The sequence below is a fragment of the Gallinula chloropus genome (assembly GCF_964237585.1).
Source record: "Gallinula chloropus genome assembly, chromosome: 19".
NCBI lineage: Eukaryota > Metazoa > Chordata > Aves > Gruiformes > Rallidae > Gallinula > Gallinula chloropus.
This window is the reverse complement of record NC_140104.1, coordinates 5,052,305-5,073,160: the sequence shown is the minus strand read 5'-3', so window position 1 is coordinate 5,073,160 and position 20,856 is coordinate 5,052,305. Positions and strand designations below refer to the sequence as shown.

Genomic DNA, 20,856 nt, shown 5'->3' with positions numbered 1-20,856 from the left:
AAAACTCAGCTCGCTGGGGCACGTCTTCTGCTGCTTTGATCTTAGGAACGCAAAGCTCCGGGGGTCCAGGGTGCTCCCATCCCAGCACATCCCCCCCTCGCCCTCCGCACCCCAGGCCTTGGCCAAGCCCCAGTGCTGCCAGGAGCACTCCATTCGTACCAATGGGACATTACCCAGCCCCAGACACCCCAAAAATAGCACCCAGACACCTCCAAACAGCCCCAAATCCTGACCAGGGAGGGGGGGGGGTAAAACATGTGTGTCCCCACCAGTCCCCACCGTGGCTGCGGGGGCGATGGCAACGGCACTCAACAGGTGCAGCGGCTGCGCGGAGCCCGGGAAAAGAAATCTTGGCGTCCGCTTCAAAGGCATGTGGGGTTTGAAAAGGAGCCTGTCGGGAGCCAGCGCCGGCACCGTGGGCTTTTGTTACCAAACCCCGCGGCGAGGCAGGGCCAACAGTTGCGTGTGTGTTTGATGGCTGGGGGGGGGGTGGGTTCTGCGTCTGCCGCCTTCGCAGCTCCCATCTTGCAACATTTGTGCTGGCTGGCGGGAGCCAGGAATGGAAGCAGGCCCGTCTGTACCACCTCCTGCACCCAGCAGTAAGCAGATTATGCTGATAAAGGGAAGGAAAACGTGCTGGCGGGAGCGGTTTCTGGCTGTACGCTCGTCACTCGTTACTTACACGGGGAGGGAATTTGTTTATGGAATTATCTTTAGCCTGACAGCATCTCTGAAAGCTGCAGCGATTCAAGCGCTGCTGCCGGACCCCCAGCCACCGCCGTGCCCCCCCCTCGGGGTGGGCACAAGGAAGGGTGCTCTGCCCCTGCCCCATGGCCAGCCCCGGCCCCACACCGAACCAGCTGTGCTCGCAAGCCCTCTGTGCCAAAGACTCCGTGCCAAAAACACCTCATTGACCTCAGTCACAACCCCCCCGGCTCGGGCTTCGTATCTCACTACAGCAGGGACATCTCCGGAGCCACGGAGCATCCTGCCCAGCAGCCAGCACCCACCAGCACCACACAGCACCCAGTGGGACGCATCCCGCTTCGGCAGCGAGGATTAAACTGGTGTGAAATCCAGCCCTTGGTGCCATCCTGCCCTGTGGTGGCACTGGCCCAGCCGGGACGTGAGCCACACCACGGCCCACAGAGTGTCTGGAGTTGAAGGCAGTTTGAGCAATGTCGAAGGCAAAGGTTTAATTCAAAGCAAAAGGCCTAGGAAAAGAAGGCCTTTCCTTTTATAAACAAGTTATATTATTCGACTATTACCTGACCTGACTCTCGGCTCGTTACTCCCAGCAGCAGCACACGAGGGCTGTTCGGTTCTCTCTCACATGGTTAGGGTTTGTTTTCCCTGTACGCGCAGAGTCGAGTCCCATCAGATCGCTACAGAGATATGATCAGGAGAGCTCCAGCCAAGCAGATCCCACGCTGAATCCATCCTCCTCAGCACGACCCATCCTCGCTCCTCCTGCGACGCTGCTCGGACGGAGCGCAGGCGGGATGCTGCTCCTCCTGAGGCTGAGCGCTGCTGCCTCCGCAGCAGCAGCCCACACACACCAGCTGCCCACTTGGATTTTTTTTTTCCTTTTGGGTTTGTTTTTTTGTTTCCTTTCTGGCTGGTTTGCTCGATAGGAGAAGTTGTTTTCAAACCGCTGGTAAGAAAACACCGTGCCTCCCTTCAATACTTGTACTTCAGAGCAGTACAACGGCAGCAGGGGAACAGCCAAAAAACGGGGTTAGATGTTGGGTGGGGTGTTTTTTTCCTTTTTCAGCCATCTTCTTCTTCCGAAGCCTCGTGCACGTTCTGTGCCAGCAATAAACCCCAGCGCTGGGACCTGGAGAGGAGGAGAAGGGGTGGGAAGGGGAATGGCATGTGGTCAGCCTCAGCCGCACTGTGGTCAGCACCAGCACCAGCCCATTGTGGCACTGGGGTTGTCACCAGCCATGGCACCCGCAGCCACTGACGGGGTTGTCACCACCCGGACAGGCTATGGAGCTGACCCAGAGCACCCAGCTCCCTCCTCCAGCCAGGACACATGGGTGGACGGGGCTGTTTGTACGCTCACCGGGAAGTGTATGTCCCCAGGCGCCTCTCACCAGTTACTGCCCTTCCTTTGGCATCTCCTCCTCCTCCCGCAGCTGATGCCTCCGTGCTTGGAAGTCTTCATCTGAAAAGCAGAGGCCAGTGGGGGCTATCGGGGGCTGCAGCCCCTTCCACGCAGGCACACTGGCCCCCACGCCATGGCCCCAGCCCCCACAAAGTGCTACAGCGCAGGGGACACCCAGCCCCTGCCCCCAGACAGGGATTTTCCTGCCCAGACAGACAATACCCAGGGACAGGGATGTGGGGACTTGGCCCACACACACCTCAGAGCACTGCAAGGATGTTTTGGCTCACGGGTCGCACCTGATCCAGGCCAGATGTGCCAGGACTGCGCCCCGACCCCGAGCAACACACCCTGCAGGGCTGCCCATCCCTTGGGACTCCCCAGGAGAGATCCCTGCCTCCAGTTACCCCGACAAAGCACACGTGGGACCAGGGATGAGCCCATTGCCTGGGTGGTCACAGCCCAGCGCAGCCCCAAGGAGAGGCTGCTCCAGCAGGCCAATGGCATGGAGCAGGATGAGGCCACGCCAGGTAACCGTGCTGAGCACGGCGCGCGTGGCACGACGCGGCACAGCGCCTCTTACCGCACGAATGTCCTTCCACGTCGTCGAGAAGATTTGCTGTGGAAGCCGCCGTCCCCAGGCTTGCCCCCCGCTAAGGAAAACCAGTTGTGGGGCTGGTGGGACACGGACACAGCACCGCAATCAGCCTTCCCAGCCCCCAACAAGAGGCAGCTGGGAGTACCATGGCCCTGGGAAGTCCCTAGGAGCACCCAAGCAAGGCAGCTCCAACCCCCCCCACATCTCCCCAGCCCCTTTTAGGATACACCTGGTGCTTCAACAAGTGTTTTCTTTTCGATTTCCTCATCTTTGTCTTCTCAGAGAAGGCTCTGGCGAGTTCAAACAGCTTCTTGCGTGTGGCTGGAAGGAAACAGTCGAGTGAGGGTCTCACCCCAAAGCTGCCATGAGTAAGGGGGCAGGGTGCAGGTGGCCAGTGGTGCGAGAGCCACCCACACCCTGATGTCCCACAGCAACTGGAAGCACCGGGGCTGCGCAAGGCCCAAAGTCCTCGGTCTATTTTACAACTTGCTAACAGGAAAGGACTGGAGAAGGGAGTCATTGCTTTTCTAGGATGCACAGAAACCCTGCTCCAAAATTCCTCCCTTCCCCTCCACCACCCACATCCTCCTCTGCACGAGGGACACAGCAGAGCTGGGACACTGAGACCCAGGTCTCCATGTTCTGCCCATCCTGCTTGTTCCCAGTCCTGGCACAGGAGCTCCCTGCCTCTGGCACCACAGGACAGGGACACACCAGCCCCAGGCTGTGAAATGCCACCAGAATCACAAGGTTGGAAAAGACCTTTAAGATCATCAAGTCCAACCATTCCTGTCCTATGCTAAACCATATCCCTGAGCATCTCATCTACCCTTTTTTTAAACACATCCAGGGAAGGTGACTCAACTCCCTCCCTGGGCAGCCTGTTCCAGGCCCTGACAACTCTTTCAGTGAAAGATTTTTTTCTAATATCCAATCTGTCCCTGCCCTGGCACAGCCTCTTGCCATTTCCCCTTGTCCTATCACCTGTCACCTGACTGAAAAGACCATTGCCCACCTCTCTACAACCTCCCTTCAGGTAGTTGTAGGTGGTGATAAGGTCTCCCCTCAGCTTCCTCTTCTCCAGGCTGAACACCCCCAGCTCCCTCAGCCGTTCCTCACATGATTTGCTCTCCAGCCCCTTCAGCCTGGTTGCCCTTCTCTGGACTCACTCGAGGGCTTCAATGTCTCTATGTTGAGGAGCCCAGAACCTCAACCCCAAAGGACCACTGCCAGGGCTGAGCACAAGCACAACACACTGTGGCAGCATCACTCCTGGGGTAACAGGGATGGACGTGCCCGAATGCCAGGAGAGGTGACACGGAAGCCCCACGCACGCGTGCTAGTGGACACGTGTGTGCTGGCTGACGTGCACCCAGAGGCACAGGGAGCAGACACAGGGAGCACCAGGCAATGCTGCCGGGTCTGTCCTGCCGCCCCTCCAGCCCCCGCACATCCCACTGCCCATGAACCGACTCACATTTTCCCATGTGTTTCAGTTTGTCTCTGAATAAGGCATCGTCAGACACAGCACCACCGGCCTCGCTGGGTACAGAGGGGGCTACGTCACCTGGAAGGCAAACATCTGGTCAGCGGGCACGGCGAGGGGAGGCTCCAGACAAATCATTTCCATGACCCAATTTCAGCGCCAGCCAAGCACAGCCCTGCCGCCGGCAGAGCTGGGCACGAGCAGGACAATGAGGGCACCGGCGCTGGGGCTGGCTCCAGGCAAGGACCCTCTGCAGGTATGAGACAGCAGCTTGCAGCTCACCCTGTGAGCGGATGTGGGGCGAGTGGCAGCTCCATCCCACCACCAGCACCACTGCAGAGCAGGAGAGGCCTCCCCTGCGCTGCTCCATGGACAGCAGCCCCAAATTAACCCAACCCATGCACTAATTGCATGCTTGCTATTAGACCGTGCCCCTGCTTGGTACCAGGACGGCAGAGCCACCCCATCAGAAGTTTAAGCATTCCAGCGACAAGGTCAGGTAGAGCAGAGACCCCAGCAGCCACCTCCCTGTGCCACCTCGCCTCAGCCCACACTTCTTCCCCAAGTTGGGGTGCCCTTGAAGCACCCCGTGCCCTGCCACTGTGTCTCGCCCGCTCCTGCACCAGGCCATCGAGCTCTGACTCTGAGCCTGGGCAGCTGCTCTGCTCCTTGAGGTTAATCAGGATTACCCAGGAACAGTCATTATGTCTCCCAGGCACAATCCTCTGCTCCAGCTTTGTCCCCTCTGGGAGCCGGATCCCAGCTCTCACCCGCAGGGCAGGATGGAGGGCAGGGAGGGCAGCAGCACCCAGCCCCATCGCTGCCCACCAGCTACCGTCTTGCACTGAGGGAGCAGTGGGAGGGCTCAGCCAGAGGGATCCCCGCAGCCGGGCAGCCAGCAGAGGCAGAGGGCTGGGAACACAGGGGCTGCTCACGTCACCTGCCCCGTTACCTGATAATACGGAGGAGAACCCAAAGTCGTTGCTGACAGCGACACTGGTCGACTTGGATTTTTTGGACTCGTATTTCAATCGATCTGAAAAACAAAACCCGCTTGATCAGACCCCCAGGGCAGCCCACACCGCTCCGTTCCCCTCTCCTCCCATGGCTGCAGAGGGACAGGCTGACAGCAAGGCAGGAGCTTGGGCTTCCCAGCACACCACAGCAGTACAGCCACTGCAGGGATGGCCAGACCCAGCCCAGAAGGGAGTCTCTGTGCAGCCAGGCTGGAGGTAACATGGAATCACCTCCCAAGGTACCTCCTGCAGCAAGATGAGGTGTGCTGGGCACAGGCAGAACCCATCTGCCAAGAGGTTATGAAAGCTCTGAGCGATTCCTCCTCGAGGACACGCTTCTGCCGTGCTCCAGGGACAAGGATCAGCTGCTGAACTCCATGGAGCCAGGATGCTGTACCCCACACCCACGCAGGCTCCATCCCAGCACGTCAGGAACAGAGGTGCAGGAGGAGGGTGGCTGTTCGCCCAGTGCCTTCACTGCCCCAGCAACCACAAGCCCTTCGGTGGGAGCTCCACTCCCCACCAGCCAGGAACCACAACCACACTGGTGGTTTCCCAGCCACGGTGGCCGGGAATGAGCCCAGCAGTGAAGGTGCTGACAGGACCCTGCAAACCACCAGCAAGACCTCCAAGGGAGACAGCCCCTCAGTCATGGGGTTTGCAGCCGGACCGATACAAGGGAAGGCAAGGGCAGCTCTCTGCTCAGCGGCATCCAAACCACTGGCACCCCTGAGCCCTCCCCTGGGTGCCAGGCAAGCAGCCAGCTCCTGGAGAAGCGTGGTGACTGGGAAGGAGCAACCCAGTTCAGGCTTCTCCTGGAGAGCTCATGCAGCTGGCCGGGCTGAGGACGTTTTGGTGGCTCCTTGTGAGGGGTTTTGCTGGGCAGAGGGAAGGAGCCTCAGGGCAGGTGGCTGAGCAGCAGGAGCCTGGGGAGCAGCCCCCCCACACCCCATCCTGGCCGCATCCTGCACTGGCTCTGCTTTGCAGCGCAACACGGCCAGGGGTGAGCACTGCTGGGGGAGGCATGCACCCCGAAAAGCAGGGGGCAGATGTTTCTCGGGGTGCTTCTCACCTCTCTCCAGGGCAAGGAGGAAATCCCGGTTCCTCTGCAGTTCCTTCATGAACTCCTCGTTCTGCAGGAAGAGCGCGATCCGCTCGTCTTCCAGGTACTGCTTCCAGCGCCGCTCCTGCTCCAGGGAGCCCTGGCCCCGTGGGGCGAGACCCCGCAGCGTGGGCTGCCGGCAGCCCTGGGAGCTCTGGGCAGAGGGCAAACACGGTAGAGGTCAGTGGGTGGTCTTGGTTCAAAGCTTCTGGAGGAGCAGGAGCTCAGCCCTTTGCTCCTCCATCACGCTGCCGCACCCCCAACCCCATCCACTGATGCTCCCCAGTGGGGTCCTTCCCTCCTGCACCCCTTGCCTGCAGCTCGAGGCACTGTTCCCCAGCCAGGCTGTGCTCAGGATGGTGCCGCTGAGAAGGGGAAAAGGGGGACAGGGTGGAGGAAGGAGGTAAGCAGGACAGGGTGGAGGCAGGAGGGGATGGATGGACATCCCCCATGGGAATGGGGAGCCCTTGGGCTGGGCATGGAACCTCCAGAAGAGCTCCTTCACAGAGCACCCCTCAAAAATCCATAATTTGAAACCATGGGGTTGAGCCCAGGCAGACCCTGGTGTGGAGATGAGCAAGGAGGGAATTATTAAAAATAATAGGCAATTATAGGGAATTATTAAACCCTCTGTAAAAGCAGAGGTTGCAGTTTCCTGCTGCCATCCCAGCAAGGCAGCTCCCGCTCTGCCCCAGCTCCCAGGGAGCAGCAGGGCCATGCCGTGCAGCCACGGCATCATCCTCGCCTACAGTATTTATCTGATTTGTAGCTGCTCTCAGAGACCCATAAAAAGCAAAAGCACACAATTACCAGGGAAAGAAAAGGGCAGCTGCTCCTCTCCTCCCCCTGAGCCCAAATGAATTGGCACGTCCCTATTCCCAGGAAGGTAATATAACCCGCAGAGCTCAACTTCCAGGGCAATCACTTATGGAAACGTGGCAGGCTGTCTCTGGAGTCACGAAGGGAGGAGGTAGGAGCTGATGCACAGGGAAGGCAGGGTGCCTGCAAGCATCCCCCAGCCCCTCACCGTGGCAGGAGGGTTCTTGGCCCCATTTTTCAGCTGGTGTCTGCGTTAGCAAAGGGGCTGAGGGACACCCCAGGGAGGTGGCGTGCCCAGAGCTGAGCTGGGCACCCAGCATAGTCTATGCTGGTGCCATTCATCGTCCAAGCAGCACTGCAGCCCATGCAGGCAGAAAGGCAGCCGCAGCCCCAAACCTTGTGTCTCCCTAAGCTTTCTGAGCACCCACACTGCAAGCTCAGGCTGCCTGAGGACCAGGTTTGGTGCTCTGTGCCACGCCATGGAGCCAGAGGGAGCGGGAAGCCTCACCTGTGTGCCGGCGGTCTGCTGGGGCAGGATGCGCAGGAAATCCTCCGGGAGGTTGCCCAGGAGTGGTGGGTTCCAGTTCCTGTAGCGCCCAGGAGCTGGGGTGCTGCCAGGCCCTGGCATGTCCGTCCTACGGGCAAGCACATCTTTGGGGAGGGAGAAACCTGGCACCCCCCACCCAGCACTGCCAGCAACACACAGCGTCAGCTCTGGGGAGCAAAACACTCTCCTAGCTGGTGTGAAATTTTGGGGAGCTGCTTCTCAGGCCTCGACCCACCCCTGCAAAGCTGCATTTCCCTTCTCCTCCCTGTTTTGCTCAACCTCCCAGGAAAAAGCCCCATGGGAACCCTGGCAGTGTGGGATTTTGCTCCCGAAGCCAATGAATGTCCCTCCCCAGACATCACACCCCACCTGCACAGCCCACAGCACCTTCACCCAAGGTGGCTGGCACAGAGGCAGCCAGGACACTGGCATGTGCTGTCCAGATCCTGCTGGGGCACAGCCCACACCCTGGAGAGCCAGAAACCCCCAAAATTCAGCAACCAGGAGGCAACAAGTCCGACCACGCCAAGGTATCAGTGCTGAGAGTCGGGTCTTTAGGGCCATGGCTGCCCAGCACCTGGTGTTTTTCAAGTGGGGGCAGCAAGTGCTCCCCATGGCTGGCAGCTGATTTTCACCATTCCACACGCTGCCAGAGCAGCTTTCCGGGCCCTTCAGCTGTTGAGGTTTTAGGGCCTCACAGGGATTTTTCAGCCAGCTGTGAGCTTCATTCATCTCCCTCGGCTTCGTCTCAGCCAGCCCTGACAAACGGATGCCAGATGCCCCTTGCTGGGGCCAGCTAATGCAGAGGAAGACTCCCCCCCACTCCAAGCACCAACACCAAGGGCTTTGCTGCCCACCACAAGTGGGGCTGGGGGCTCACCTGGGCGGTGGGGTGGGCGGCGCGCGGGGGTAGTGGCTGCCAAATGCCTGGCTCTCGTAGGTGGGAGGGGAGTAGACAGGAGGGGGCTCCTCATCCGAGCTGTCTGGCTCCAGGGTCCGCTCCAAGATCTGCGGAGTGAGAGGATGGGGTGAGGGTGAGATGGGGAAATGCCCCCCCCCACTCTGGGCTGGACCCTCACCCCTGGCAGCAAAGCAGGGATGGGATCAGCTGAATGTTGCTGCAGTGAATATGGGGGCAACCCCCTGGCACTGGTCCTCCTGCACCGGGGGGTTTGGGGGTGCTGCTCTTGAGGGACAAGGCACTGCATCTCAGGTGGGTGGGTGAGCCTGTCCCTGGGCACACAAAGCCCTTGGGGGCCCTCTGACAGCAGGAGAAGGGTCTCTGTTGGGTTTTGGGGTGGGAAGGAAGGAGGTGAGTGGTTTGGCTTGAGCATCAAGCCCTGTCCAAGACAACCCAGCCAGGCTGCACACTCCAGATCATCTGAATTTGGGGACTCCAAATCTCTGCCTGGGCACCCACAACAGCCACGCAGCACCGTGCCACCATGACAAGGTAGGATGAGACCAAGCTGCCCGCTCATGACGAGCCAGCCATGGTGGTGAGGACTGCAAGCAGAGGACCCCCAGCCTCAGCCACATGCTGGGGACCAGCATCAGGGGTTACCTCAGGGGGGATACTGTCCTCCGAGTCCGAGCTGTCATCGCAGCCGCTGCTGTCCAGGTTCATCTGCAGGAGCTGGTCGATGGTGGCATCCACGGCGCCGTTGTTGGCCCTCAAGACACACTCAATGATGTCGTAGTCCATGTTGGGGAACATGGTCTTGAAGTCCTCCATGGCCTGGTTGAACTCCAGCCTGCGGACCTGCCTGGCGGGGCGGCTGTTGTTGAGCTCCTGGGCCGAGGAGCCGCCGCGCGAGCTGCCGTTGCTGCTGCTCCGACGGAAGAGGCTCGTCATGGTGGCGTGGCTGCCACGGGGGCAAGGCGGCTGCAGTCCCGGCCACGGCGAGGTGGACACCCACCCGTCACGGGGCGCTGCCCCGGCAGCCAGCGGGGAGCATGGGTGGGCTGCGGGGGTTCCGCTCCCCACAGCCGGCAGCACCGCAAGTCAGCCCCTGGCACGCTGCAGCATCCTCCCACCTGAGAAGAGGAGAGAGGGGAGGATGTCACCTGTGGGACAGAGCGCCCGAAGATCCCCATCCTGGCAGGGGAATTCTGATTCAATTGGACCCGTCCAACTGCATCCTTGTAGGACCATCCCATCCCTGCAGCGAGGCCAGCGCTGGGATGCGCCGTGCCAGGCACCGTGCAAGCACAAGGCAAGGTGAGGAAAAGGGCGTCACTCCCAGCACCGAGGGCTCCCCAGGTTTGATTTACAAACACAGGAAAATCTCCCTTTAAGAGAAAGACTGGAGCCAGCTCAGCGAGTCTCAGTGCAAGGGGCTCAAACACTCTGCAGCACGGCAAGCCGACCCTTGGGAAAAGCCACCAAATCCAAGATTAACATTCACTTTAAACCCATAAACAGATTATACAGCCACCGCTTCTCATCTGGAAACATGGGGCCAAATTCGGTTCTGGATTAACGCCGCTCTTGAAACAGAATTACCCCCAGAACACTTTTGATCCACAGTATCATTTTCAAAGGCCTTTCCCTGAGTGTTAGGCAGAGAGTTCAAGACAACTGTCCCTAAAACGGTGTTTAATTCTGGAGAACATGCCAAGCACATTTCTTAGTGAAACGGGATATAATCAGATTCAAAGCCATTAAGAGGAGCAGTCGCCTCTGAAGGTGACCTGGCCCTCCCCGGCCTGCAACAAGGCCATGGTATGGCCAGATCCATCCCCAGCACTCACCCGGCCCCAGCCTGCACACCGGCTGAGCCGCTCCAAGGGGCTTCCAGAGGCTCCAAGAGCCAAACACACTTACAAAACCTGGGAAGCTCAGTGCTCCTACAAAGCTGGTTGTCACCCAGCCCCGTGAGCAGGGACTCGATGCCTCGGAGAAATGGGCTTTGCAGACCCCGGGACAGCCCAAGAGGCTGTGGGCACATGGGGCCAGCTCCAGCCGGGAGTGAGCCCGGCACAAGGCACGGAGGAGGCTTGCCTGTGGCTCGGCTGTCAGCCATCCAGGAAGGACGAGCAGCTGGATAATCCCAGGGCTCGGTGGGGCTGGTAACGTCATGCTGGAAACAACAGTTGCTCAGCCCTGTGTGGAGCACAGCCTGAACGGGGGGAGCAAACAGCTGTAAAAGCACCGGGACCGACCGCTCACAGCTCAGGGAAGAGCCTTGGCACCGTGAATATTCCCTTTCCCAGTGTGTGCCGCAGCTCGGACACCAGATGGGATTGCTCAGACACTGCTAAACCAGCCCAGCCCTTCTTCCCCTTCCCTCACCAGGCTGCATTGGTAGCTGAGCAGAGAGCAGAAGGCATTTCCACACACAGGATTATCTGGAGACAAGGGCTGCCAGAGCCCCGACTGCTGGAGGGAAGTCCCAAAACTAGGGATGTTAAAGCTTTGGCTTTTGGATTGCTCCACGCAGGAGCAACAAGTCCGGGAATGTGAGCACTTGGTGACCATAACAGGATTGGAATTGGGATGAAAAGTGATGGGGAACAAAATTTCCAGCCAGCAAATGGAAAGGCAGAGCAGGTGCTGAGAATGTGTGGGATGGGACCTTACCAGTCCCCCCAAAATCCCCTCCGTCCCCTTTCTGTGGTGCACACACCTCCCCTCCCTGGGCAGCAGCCCGGGGAAACTACCAGCGAGCAAATCCTTTTTCACAGAACAAACAAGCACCTGGGGATCCCCTTTAATACTTGTTCTCCCACATACTAAAATGGCTGTGTTTAAGCCTTGTGCAAAGTAAAAAACAATGAGGGAGGAGAGGGGAGGTCAGCCCCGGGTAAGAACCTGCGCAGCGTGTACCCCTCTGCTGAAGACAGATCCCTCCCCAGGTCAGAGAAGAGCACTTGGAGCTAGAAGTGCATCCCTGGGGGGACCAGGGAGAGCCCTGTGATCCCAACACCGGGCATTGTCAGTGTTGTTACTAGGGAGCCTGTGGCCAGAGCCGCCCCCTGAAACTCCCCACCACCATGTCAAAGAGAAGCAGTAGCTTTGGGGCACCCGCTGCTCCCCATGCTCCCGTGCCCAACAGATCTACGAGGATGCTTTGGGAGCAGACCAGACATCAGCTCTTGGCAGCACCCAGCCAGCCCACAGACCCACACCCCTGGGGGGTGGCTGCACTCAGCCAGGACAGGACAGGCTAGCAGCACCCTGCCAGGGACGCCTTGCCCCCCACCCCGAAGCAGCACCCAAAGCACCCACCTTCCCCCCACCAGTGCCAGAACACGCAGGGCTGCAAGGGGACTGCCCACCCCGGGGGTCTCCACCATGCCAGGGTGCCCTCCAGACCTCTCTGCCACCTTCTGCCTTGAGCATCATGCTGTGCTAAGCCCCAGCTTTCACACATTTGCTGTGCCAGAATTACAGCCTCCACCAACCCCCCCAATCCCCCTGCCCCAAACTAAGCCTCTATTAATGAGGTAGAACTAGATCTTAATCAGAAAGTTGCCCGTCTTGCGGGCTGCCGCACGCTGGATTCATCCAAGGGAATTTGATCTTGGTAGGACAACATTCCTAAAATAGTTGAGGGAATTCAAACATGAAATAAGGTTTCCAGGAAGGGATTAAAAGAAAAAAAATAGGTCAAGCAAGTGCCAGCAATTAAAAGTAACCCAGGGAGTAACCCAGCATCCCTAAAAGTGACCCAGCATCCCTTCGTGGGGGATAACTGCATCCCTGTCCAACTCTGCCTTGCATCAGCGTGCCAGACATTACATGCAAGAGGCTGCCCAAAGCAGAGCAGTCGGTATAAGATGATTCCATGGGGAGGCTGAACACCAGCAACCTTTTTCCTCCTCCAGCTATCAGCACCAATGTCAGCACACACGTCCCAGCTGAAAGATCAGCTTAGCACTGGTTTGAAACAGCTACGAGGAGCAAGCAGCAAGGTCTGGGTTCAGCCCTGCCTCTGTCCCACCGGACAGCCCTGAGCCCATCGCCAAACTCCCTGCCTCAGTTTACCCACCCATCTCAAGCCTTGCAGCAGGGAAGCCCGAGCACCCCTGTGCCTGGGCGCAGCCACGGTGCAAAGCCCTCACACCATATGTCACACAAACCCATCTTTAACTGCTTATCCCCCCTTCTCCTGCTGCGCTCCTGGCTCCACAAAAAAAAAACCCACTGGGGAGCTGCAGGGAAAGAAATAAAGTTAAAATTCCAGCAAAAACCAAAGTGTGAGGCTCATTCCAGGTCAGGGCACCTGGAAGAGCTGTGTCTGTGTTGTTTTCAAGTCAGATTTGGGCAGTGAGCACCTAAGGGGAGCAGGCGACAGAGAACCCAGGGTCAGCCCCGCTCCTTGGCTAATTAACAGGGCTGATTAACAAATGCCAATTTGCCATTTTAGGTCAAGGGTTAAAGAAATTAAAGGATGGGAGGGGGGAAAAAACAGAGAAAGCGCCCAGGCAGAGGCAGCCCCATCTCCTCCAGCTCTCTGCACAGCAGGAACAGACTGGGAACAGACTGGAATCAGACCGGGCTTACCCTGCCCCAGGCTGATGGCTCAGAGCGTCTCTCCGGATCCAGCCCTGGGCACCCTGCGGCACCCGGCAGCTGGGCAGGGACGGGCAGGGTGCTGCCGAGTCACCAGCGTCTCCAGCTGCTGCTCTCCCGCGTCGGGGTTTAACATGTAAAGTTAAGATCAAAACCCAACCAAAACCCAAAATAAAGCTTATGATTCGCCTGAGGCTGCTCTAGCTGCTGTGGAAAACCGCTGTGACGGCAGGGTGACTGATTTACCAGGACAGGCCCCCGGCTGTTGGGTGCCATATGGAGATTTAAAGGTGATGGCTCTGTGAGCTGCCGGCAGCCCTGTCCCTCAGGCACCAAACCGCAGCCCAGGGTGAGGAAAGCCCCTGGGTTTCCATGCTCTGTGTGTGGGCAGCCCACGGACACACCGGGGACACCCAGGTGGAAAGTCCTGTGTCCCCATCACCACCACATCCACTTCAGGCGTCCCCGGGGAGAGGATGAGGGTGGCACTGGGGGGGACAAGAGGGACAGGCAGCACCGGGGAGGCTGCGATGAGCAGGCAGGAGTAAGAGGGCACAAAAGAAGAGCTGCAGATATCTGAAGCCATCGTCTTCCTGTGGTTTTGCTGTTTTATGACAAGCTGACCACAGCGACAAGCAGGCGCGTGAGCAGTGCTGCCCACCAGACACCTCAGCAGAGCCTCTCTGGGGGAGCCCAGGGAGCCTGGGGGTCACCCCACAGTGATCCGGGACGCAGAGGTAACGCAGAAGACACCCGCCTGCATTCCAAAGTGGGACTCCTCACCTCTCCCTCCTCCCCAGCCCCTTGCTACCTGGGATGGCAGCAGCACAGGGCATTAAGCAGGTGAAAAGGCTCCAGCCTGATGCCCATGCCACCACACGGCACTGGCACCCATCCCTCAGCATCCTGCCACCACCCAGCACCAGCACCCATCCCTCAGCATCCCGGATGCCACCGTGTCAAAGGCAGGAGCCTGCTGCAGCCTCACTCAGCCTGCAGCTCTCAGCACCGCACTTGCACATCGCTGGGAGCCCAGACCGGGGGCGGGGTGGGGGGGGGGGGAGGAAAGGGACTAATTAAGTTGCAAATGGAGGAGGGTTTTTTCATATGAGTCACTAAGCCATATGGCTGATGCAAGCCATCCCGCGAAAGCCGCCAATTCAGGCGCTGCCGTATCCACGTTGTCCTGGGACACGGCGTCACACTGTAATTGCACCAGTCTTTTGTCCTCCCTTGCGCCGGGTGACATTGCTCAGCAGAGGAGAACCTGCTTGAAATGCTGTCCCTGGCCAGGGAGAGATACTTAATTAACGCTGGTATGTCAGGCCCCTCCTGCAGAAGCGTTTCCAGCCAGCACCAAGAACCGGCTCCCCCGGCCTCACGGGGCGCAGGGGAAGGGAAAAGCCCTCGAAAGCCCAAGTATCGAGTCTGCTCCGTTCCTCTGCTCCATCACAGCTTTACATGGAAATTATGCGGGATGCTAACCCGGATTTGAAGCCAGGCCAGTGCTCGGATAAGCTCCCAGTCTCCAGGCTCATGAGCAGTGTGCTCCTGTGCCAGCACAGCCTCGTCCCTCGGCAGCAAGGGAAACCCAGAGCCCCGAGCAGCACCTCTGCCCACTGTCCCCCCAGCTGCTTGCCCTGCTGGGCCACCAAACAAAGTCACATTCCTCTTCAAAATCCTCAAATCTTCAAAATCCCACACCGCTTTCGTGGTGTTATTTTTAAGTTCACGTAATGAATTCACGTGCAAGCCCATCACCATCCCAGCCCAGGGGCTTTGCACCAGCCTGACCACAGCAACTGCCAAGCCAGGGAGGTTCAAAGCCAAGAGGGTTTTCCAAGCCCCTCCAGGAGCTGGGAATCCCCATGGAAGGCCACCCTCCATCCCCACCTTACAGCCCTGGCATGTGCTCCCCTACAACCCACCTCCACCAGCCAGGACTCCGGTCACCGTCCCCCCCAAACCAACCCCAACCTGGCTCTGTGGAGATGTGAGGGGGAAGCACGGGCAGTTCCCTAGCCAGGGGGCTGTGTCCCAGCTCCAGGACCCTGCCATGCTCCCCGTTAGGGTGCCGGTGTGGCCTGTGGTGCCTCCTCCTGCTCCCCAGCTGCTGTGGACGCTGCAACCTCTGCTGAAACCAACTCCATAACCAAGTATTAAAATCAGCTTTGAGCCTGAACGTCACGGTGACCCCTCCTGCAGCGTGCCACGCTCCCTTTTCTGGACACAATCTCCCTGTTTTCCTGTTCAAGCCCAGCTTTCCTTTGCCGTGGAGCACAGCAAGGCTCTGTCCCCAGCGCGCTGGCGTGTCGCACTGTCTGCTCCTTCCCTGGGGAAGCCATCGAGGGCAGGGATCGACAGGCTGTCAGGCAGAGGGAAGAAATACCGCTGCCAGGAGTCAGAGCTCATTTCCCAGCAATAAAGCGCACCGGGGCTGGGGAACATCACCGCTAATGGGGGGCATACACCCCACGCCACGTCAGCCACTGATAGGAAAGGGCCTGGGGGCTGCAGCTCAGGAAAGAGAAGCCACTCACAGCGCTTGGATTTACACAGTACAGCCCCAGATTGGGCACAGGTCACTGCATAAAGGATCCACCCTTCCCCACACGGATAACCGCTGCGGATGATGCTCTCCACGTGCCAACCTCATCTCCCCAGCTCCTGGCTACGGCTCCTCCAGCAGATGGGAAGAGAAAATTTTATTGCTTCCTCCCGGGGAGGGAAATTGCTCAGATCAGCATCCTCCCTTAACCTCCGCCCTCTCCCTGCCATCCTCTTCAGCCCCATTATCCCCCCTCCACCCACATACATGCTCCCTGGGGGACCCCAGAAGGGCCCAGAGGATCCACTGATCCTAAGTGCCACATAGAAATGGAGAGCTGAAGCATTTGTGGTTCCTGAGGTTATCAGTGGGCAGACTTTAACTCCTTTTCCATCTATTCTCGGTGCGCTTTGGTGAGGGGGGGTCCTTACTGGAGAGCCGGCAGCCCGCCTTCCCTCTGCACACTGCAGCTGCAGAGGATGCAAGACAGTTACACCCCTTACCCCCCAAAAAAACCCCAACAAACCCCAGAAGATACAGGCAGAACCCCCAGCGATGGGGAAACGTTGGCACCGTGCGGCAGGAGGGGACAGTTCCTGCGAGGCAGGCAGCTCGGGTTCGAAGACGCCTGTTTGTTTGTGTGTCGCTGGGCAACCAAGAGGATGGAAAAAAATATCAATGTCATATTGTCACCTCTGAGTCACCGCTCAGCACGGGCTGGGATGCCCCCTTCCTCCCAACACCGAGCACGGGGCGGCTGGGGGAGAGCCCAAGGTAACCCAAAAGTGGCCCACGTCGGCTCTTGCTGCCTGTCCAGTCCTGCCCCGATGCCGTTCCCATCTCCATGGCCGGAGCCACCAGTGGCCTGGCAAACTAATGGTCCAGGGACAACTCTCCGGGCCCTGGCAGGCGGCACAGGAATTTGCATTTATATTTGCATTTCCTAATTGCGCCTGTGGGTTTCCTGGGGCAGCGGCTGGCTTTGGTTTCCATGGCAGGGTTTGTGCGGACCCCGAGAACTGAGGGAGGCACAAAGGGGCCACAATGGACCTGCCACTCACCCGCATCAAAGGCGGCCGGCGGGGCGGGACCAGGGCACAGTGGATGGGGGCACCAGAGCCTGATCCCACCAGGGCACATGGAGAGGCCCCCAGGCAGGCAGAGAGGCTGGCCAGCAGCTGACCCTCGCCAGACACCGGCAGTTTCGGCACTGCCGGAGCAGTGGTGGTGCCGCATCGCTGGCCGGAGCTGAGTCTCAACCACCATCACCCGGAGGCAGCAGCCACCATGCACCCGATGGAACCGGTGCAAGAGCCAGACCCAGATGTTCCTCCAGTTCTCCTCTCTTGCTAATTTCAGCTGGCTTTCCACCCGGCTGCCGTGCTTCTCTTTCCCCTTCCAACTTCCCTGTTCCACTTAGGGAACTGCGGTGCCAGCAAGGGTCCCCATCCTGCTTGCCTCGCACACCACTGCGCCCACCCAGCTCCTGCACTGAACCCAGGGAACCTGCTGACCAGCCAAAAAACAGGACCAAGGCGTGGGGAAACGTGGTCCCTGAAGCACTGCTGCAAGCCCAGCACCACTCAGCAGAGACAAGGTGCCAGCCAACATCCCTCCTCACCCTGGCCACGGCAACAGAGATGCTGCTGCCCCAGCCGGGCCACAGGGGAGGGACCCATCCCCACCTCACACACCCCCTGAGGGGCTCTGGGCTAACATTCCAAGCTCAAAAGCTCCCTGGCTCTGACCACAAGCACCACACAATGCCAGCCAGCAAGCATTACAGCAACAGCCCCCTCCCCGCAGGTTCTCCCACGGGACTTTACCCTCACGCTGGGCACGAACAACCCTCTGGCTCCTCTCCCGGTCTTTCCCCTCCTAATGCCAGTGTCCACAGCCTGCAGCATCCCCTGTTATCATCGCCCCCACACAGGGTGTTTATGCAGGCAGATAAGCACCAAGTGCTCACTATCGTGCTGGGACACCCTGCTCACTCCCCATGTGCTCTTATCGGCTCGGGGCGGACAGGGAACACCGCGCTGCCGTGATGGCAAAGCCTGCCCGGCCACACTGCAGATCTGGTCTGGAGAAGAAGTTAGGTGCCAGCTTTTTTAATTTGAAAGCTTTTTTTTTCCATAAAACGCTGTAGAAGTCAAAACTTTCTTGGGAACTGAGCAGCTGGGAAGAGGATGGGCGCCTCTGAGCTGTCTCTGGAGGAAATGCTTTTGGCAGTTGGAGGCTCCAGCACCAGGATGGGGCTGCAAGCACCTGGGGATGGGAGCGTAAGGCTCTGCAGCATCAGGGGCAACCTCACCACAGCAGAGTCAGGCACTACCAGAGCGGCTGGACATCACAGTGGGGAGCATGGTGCACAGTGATGGGGAGCAACAAGAAAGGCTCAGTGAAATGACGATGGGCTGGGTCTCCTCTGCCGTGAGGACCGCTGAAAGCTTTCCTCTAGCAACAGCCCATCTCCCCTTCCCTGGGGTCTCACTGCCCCAGTGCCAGGCTCCAGCTTCCACAGGAAAACCTTTGTGAAAACCACCAATAGCTTCACAGCACAACCAATGCCACTTCAGCCTGTGTCGTTAGAGACAAACAAGGAGGAGGATGCGGCAAGGAGAGCCACTGCTGCCCCTTACCACGGGACAGCCCCACCAGCAAAGCCCCAGCTGCAGCCTTGGGGGTCAGCCCAGGACAGAGGCTTTTCCTGCACAGATATCCTTACCACTCCAGCCCCCACGTTTGTTGTCAGTGGTAGCAGCAGGAGGAGGTGCGAGGAGGAGGTGCGACTCTGCTGCTTTTTGAAAAAAAAAATAACAAAAAAGGAGCCTTTCCAGCCCGCCTGAGGAGACAGACGGTGCACGGGAGCACTGGCTGCTCTGAGCACTGACTCCCACGGGCGAGGCAGCTCTCAGACCCAGCACGCTGCCATTTGCCCTCAACTCATGTGTGGCAATTCCAGCACTGGTCAGGAACGCTGGGTGAGGAGCACTGGCCGGACAGGACCCCCCATCCATACGGGGAGATGTGGCTGGACACCCGGCCGGGGGTCCCCTGATAACCCCAAGCCCTGGAGGTGGCTGCCACCGCCTTGGCCCTCCACAAGCTGTGCTGTGACCCAGCCCGATCGCAGTGTCCCCGCTCCAGGAATCGGATGTTGTCCTGCAGCTGGAAGCACCAAACCCCAAACCCTCGCACCCCGCGCTCCGAAGGGGCGATGCTCCGGGCGCCGCGATGCTCCGGGCACCGAGGGAGGGGGCTGCGGGTCTGCCCCCTGGCTGGGGTCTGCCGGCCCCGCGGGAGGACGGGGCCGCCTCACCCCGCGTCCCCTCCGGCCCCCGCCGCGGCGGGGGGCTCGGCCGCCCCCACACACCCCCCGCGAAGTGCTCTCCCCGCACGGGACGGCTTCTGCGGGACCAGCGCGGTGCCCGGCGGGAGCGGGGCCCCAGGCACGGCCGCGGCGCTCCGGCGGGAGGTGGAGCCGGGAAAAGCGGCGGGCACAGGCCGCTGGGCTCCGGCCCCGACCGCTCGGCTCCCAGGCCGGCTCTGGAGGGGGAGCGTCCGGGCAGCCGCAACAGGCGCGGCCCCGCGCAGGGTACCGGGCCCGGCCGCAGCCGCCGAGTGCTCCCGAGCCGCTTCGCCCGGGCCCCGCCGGAGGCCGAACCGGCGCTACCCCCCGCCCCGCCGCGGCTCGGGGGCGGCCGCCGTCCCCGCCGTGCCGCGCGGCCTCCGGCTCGGCTGCAGCCCCCGGGCCGTTCTCCCACCCACCCTCCGTTCCCCGTCCGGCCCCGGCGGAGCCCGCGAGGCTCCGGGCCGCGGCCCACGAAGGCCGAGAGGCGCCGCCCGCCCCGGCCGGCCCGACCCGGCCCGGCGCAGCGCACAAAGAGCCCTGGCCCGCCCCCCCCCTTACCGGGCGGTCGGCGCCGCGCTGCGGGGGCGGCGGCAGCAGGCACCAGTCACGCCGGGAACCATGGAAAGGAGCCGGGACGGGAGACGTACGTGGCGGGCGGGCGGGGGCGGGGGCGGCCGCCGTGCCCGACAGCTGGGGGCGGCGCGGCGGGGCCGGGGCCGGGGCCGGGCCGGCCGGGGGGGCGCTGGGAGCGGGGCCTAGCGGCGGCCGGGCCGAAATGCAACGAGGACGGGGGTCGCTTGGGGCCCCCCACGGGGTCGGGGTGACCCCCCCGCCCCTCGCCCCGGGTCTGGACGCATCCCGGCCCTGGCTCCCCCCGTCCCGGGAGTCCGTCCTCGGGGCATCTCGGCGTCCGGCTTAAGTCCGGCTGGAGGCAACGAGGGGCCGGTACCGGCTGTCCCCTCCGCCCCCGCGGAGCCTGACCCGGCCTGGCCGGCCCTGGGGGTGAGACGGCCCCTGACGGGAGCATGAGGGGGTTTCAGGCTCCCCTCAGGCTTCCCCAACACCCCCGGCCCCCGCCAGCCCGTGTGCTAGCAGGCAGGGCAGCGTCCTGGGGAGAGCAGCTCTTTGGGGGCGGCCTGTCTCCTCCGCAGCTCGAGAGCATCCCAGGATTTCGGAACCCGAGACCCGGGCAGACGTGGGGTCGAGATGAGGATGCACCACTCCTGCCCCAAGGGCTGAACATGAGAGACGGATTATAACAAAGCATCACTTCGACCACAGATAGAAAGCAGCCGTCTCCGGTATACAGCGCGACAGCGTCTGACAGCTTGCAGCCATACCACAGAACAGCTCGGGACGGGAAGCGATCTCCTCTTACAAAGTACAGGAGCCAATTTACACAGGGCAAACACTTCCCGTTTTGCAGAGACCAGGGCGAGACTGTGAACGGCAGCAGGTCATGGCCTCCGCTTCCCTCGTAGCTCTCCAAACCCTTCTAGAGGGGCTGTGGAAGGAACACCGCACCTCCAGGCACCCGCAGCCAGTCTCCGGCAGCACCCTGCCGTGGCCAGCCAGACTGGCTCGGAAGCACATCTGTGGGTGCCAGACCCCAAGCACGTGTTTGGGATGGTCCAACGCTCTCGCAGGACAGCTCTCCATGCAGAGATTATTTTTATCCCCCACTCAAATCGTTTCATCCATGTCTGGCAGCTAAGCGATCCTTAGCCTGGGTAAAAATCTGTAAGGCTTTGACAAGG

General features: G+C 60.4%; 1 protein-coding gene across 1 annotated transcript; it reads right to left on the bottom strand.

Annotated features, from left to right (window-relative positions):
* Positions 1-1,181: 1,181 nt before the first annotated feature.
* On the bottom strand, positions 1,182-19,751 carry CUEDC1 (CUE domain containing 1). Its single transcript, XM_084272841.1, has 11 exons — positions 19,658-19,751; positions 9,243-9,715; positions 8,559-8,686; positions 7,640-7,766; positions 6,283-6,466; positions 5,147-5,230; positions 4,186-4,275; positions 2,936-3,029; positions 2,694-2,752; positions 2,069-2,170; positions 1,182-1,837 (listed from the first exon to the last, which is right to left on the bottom strand). Exons 2-10 carry the CDS (start codon positions 9,531-9,533, stop codon positions 2,103-2,105), a joined length of 1,125 nt encoding a protein of 374 aa, XP_084128967.1. The 5' UTR covers positions 9,534-9,715; positions 19,658-19,751; the 3' UTR covers positions 1,182-1,837; positions 2,069-2,102.
* Positions 19,752-20,856: the final 1,105 nt, after the last annotated feature.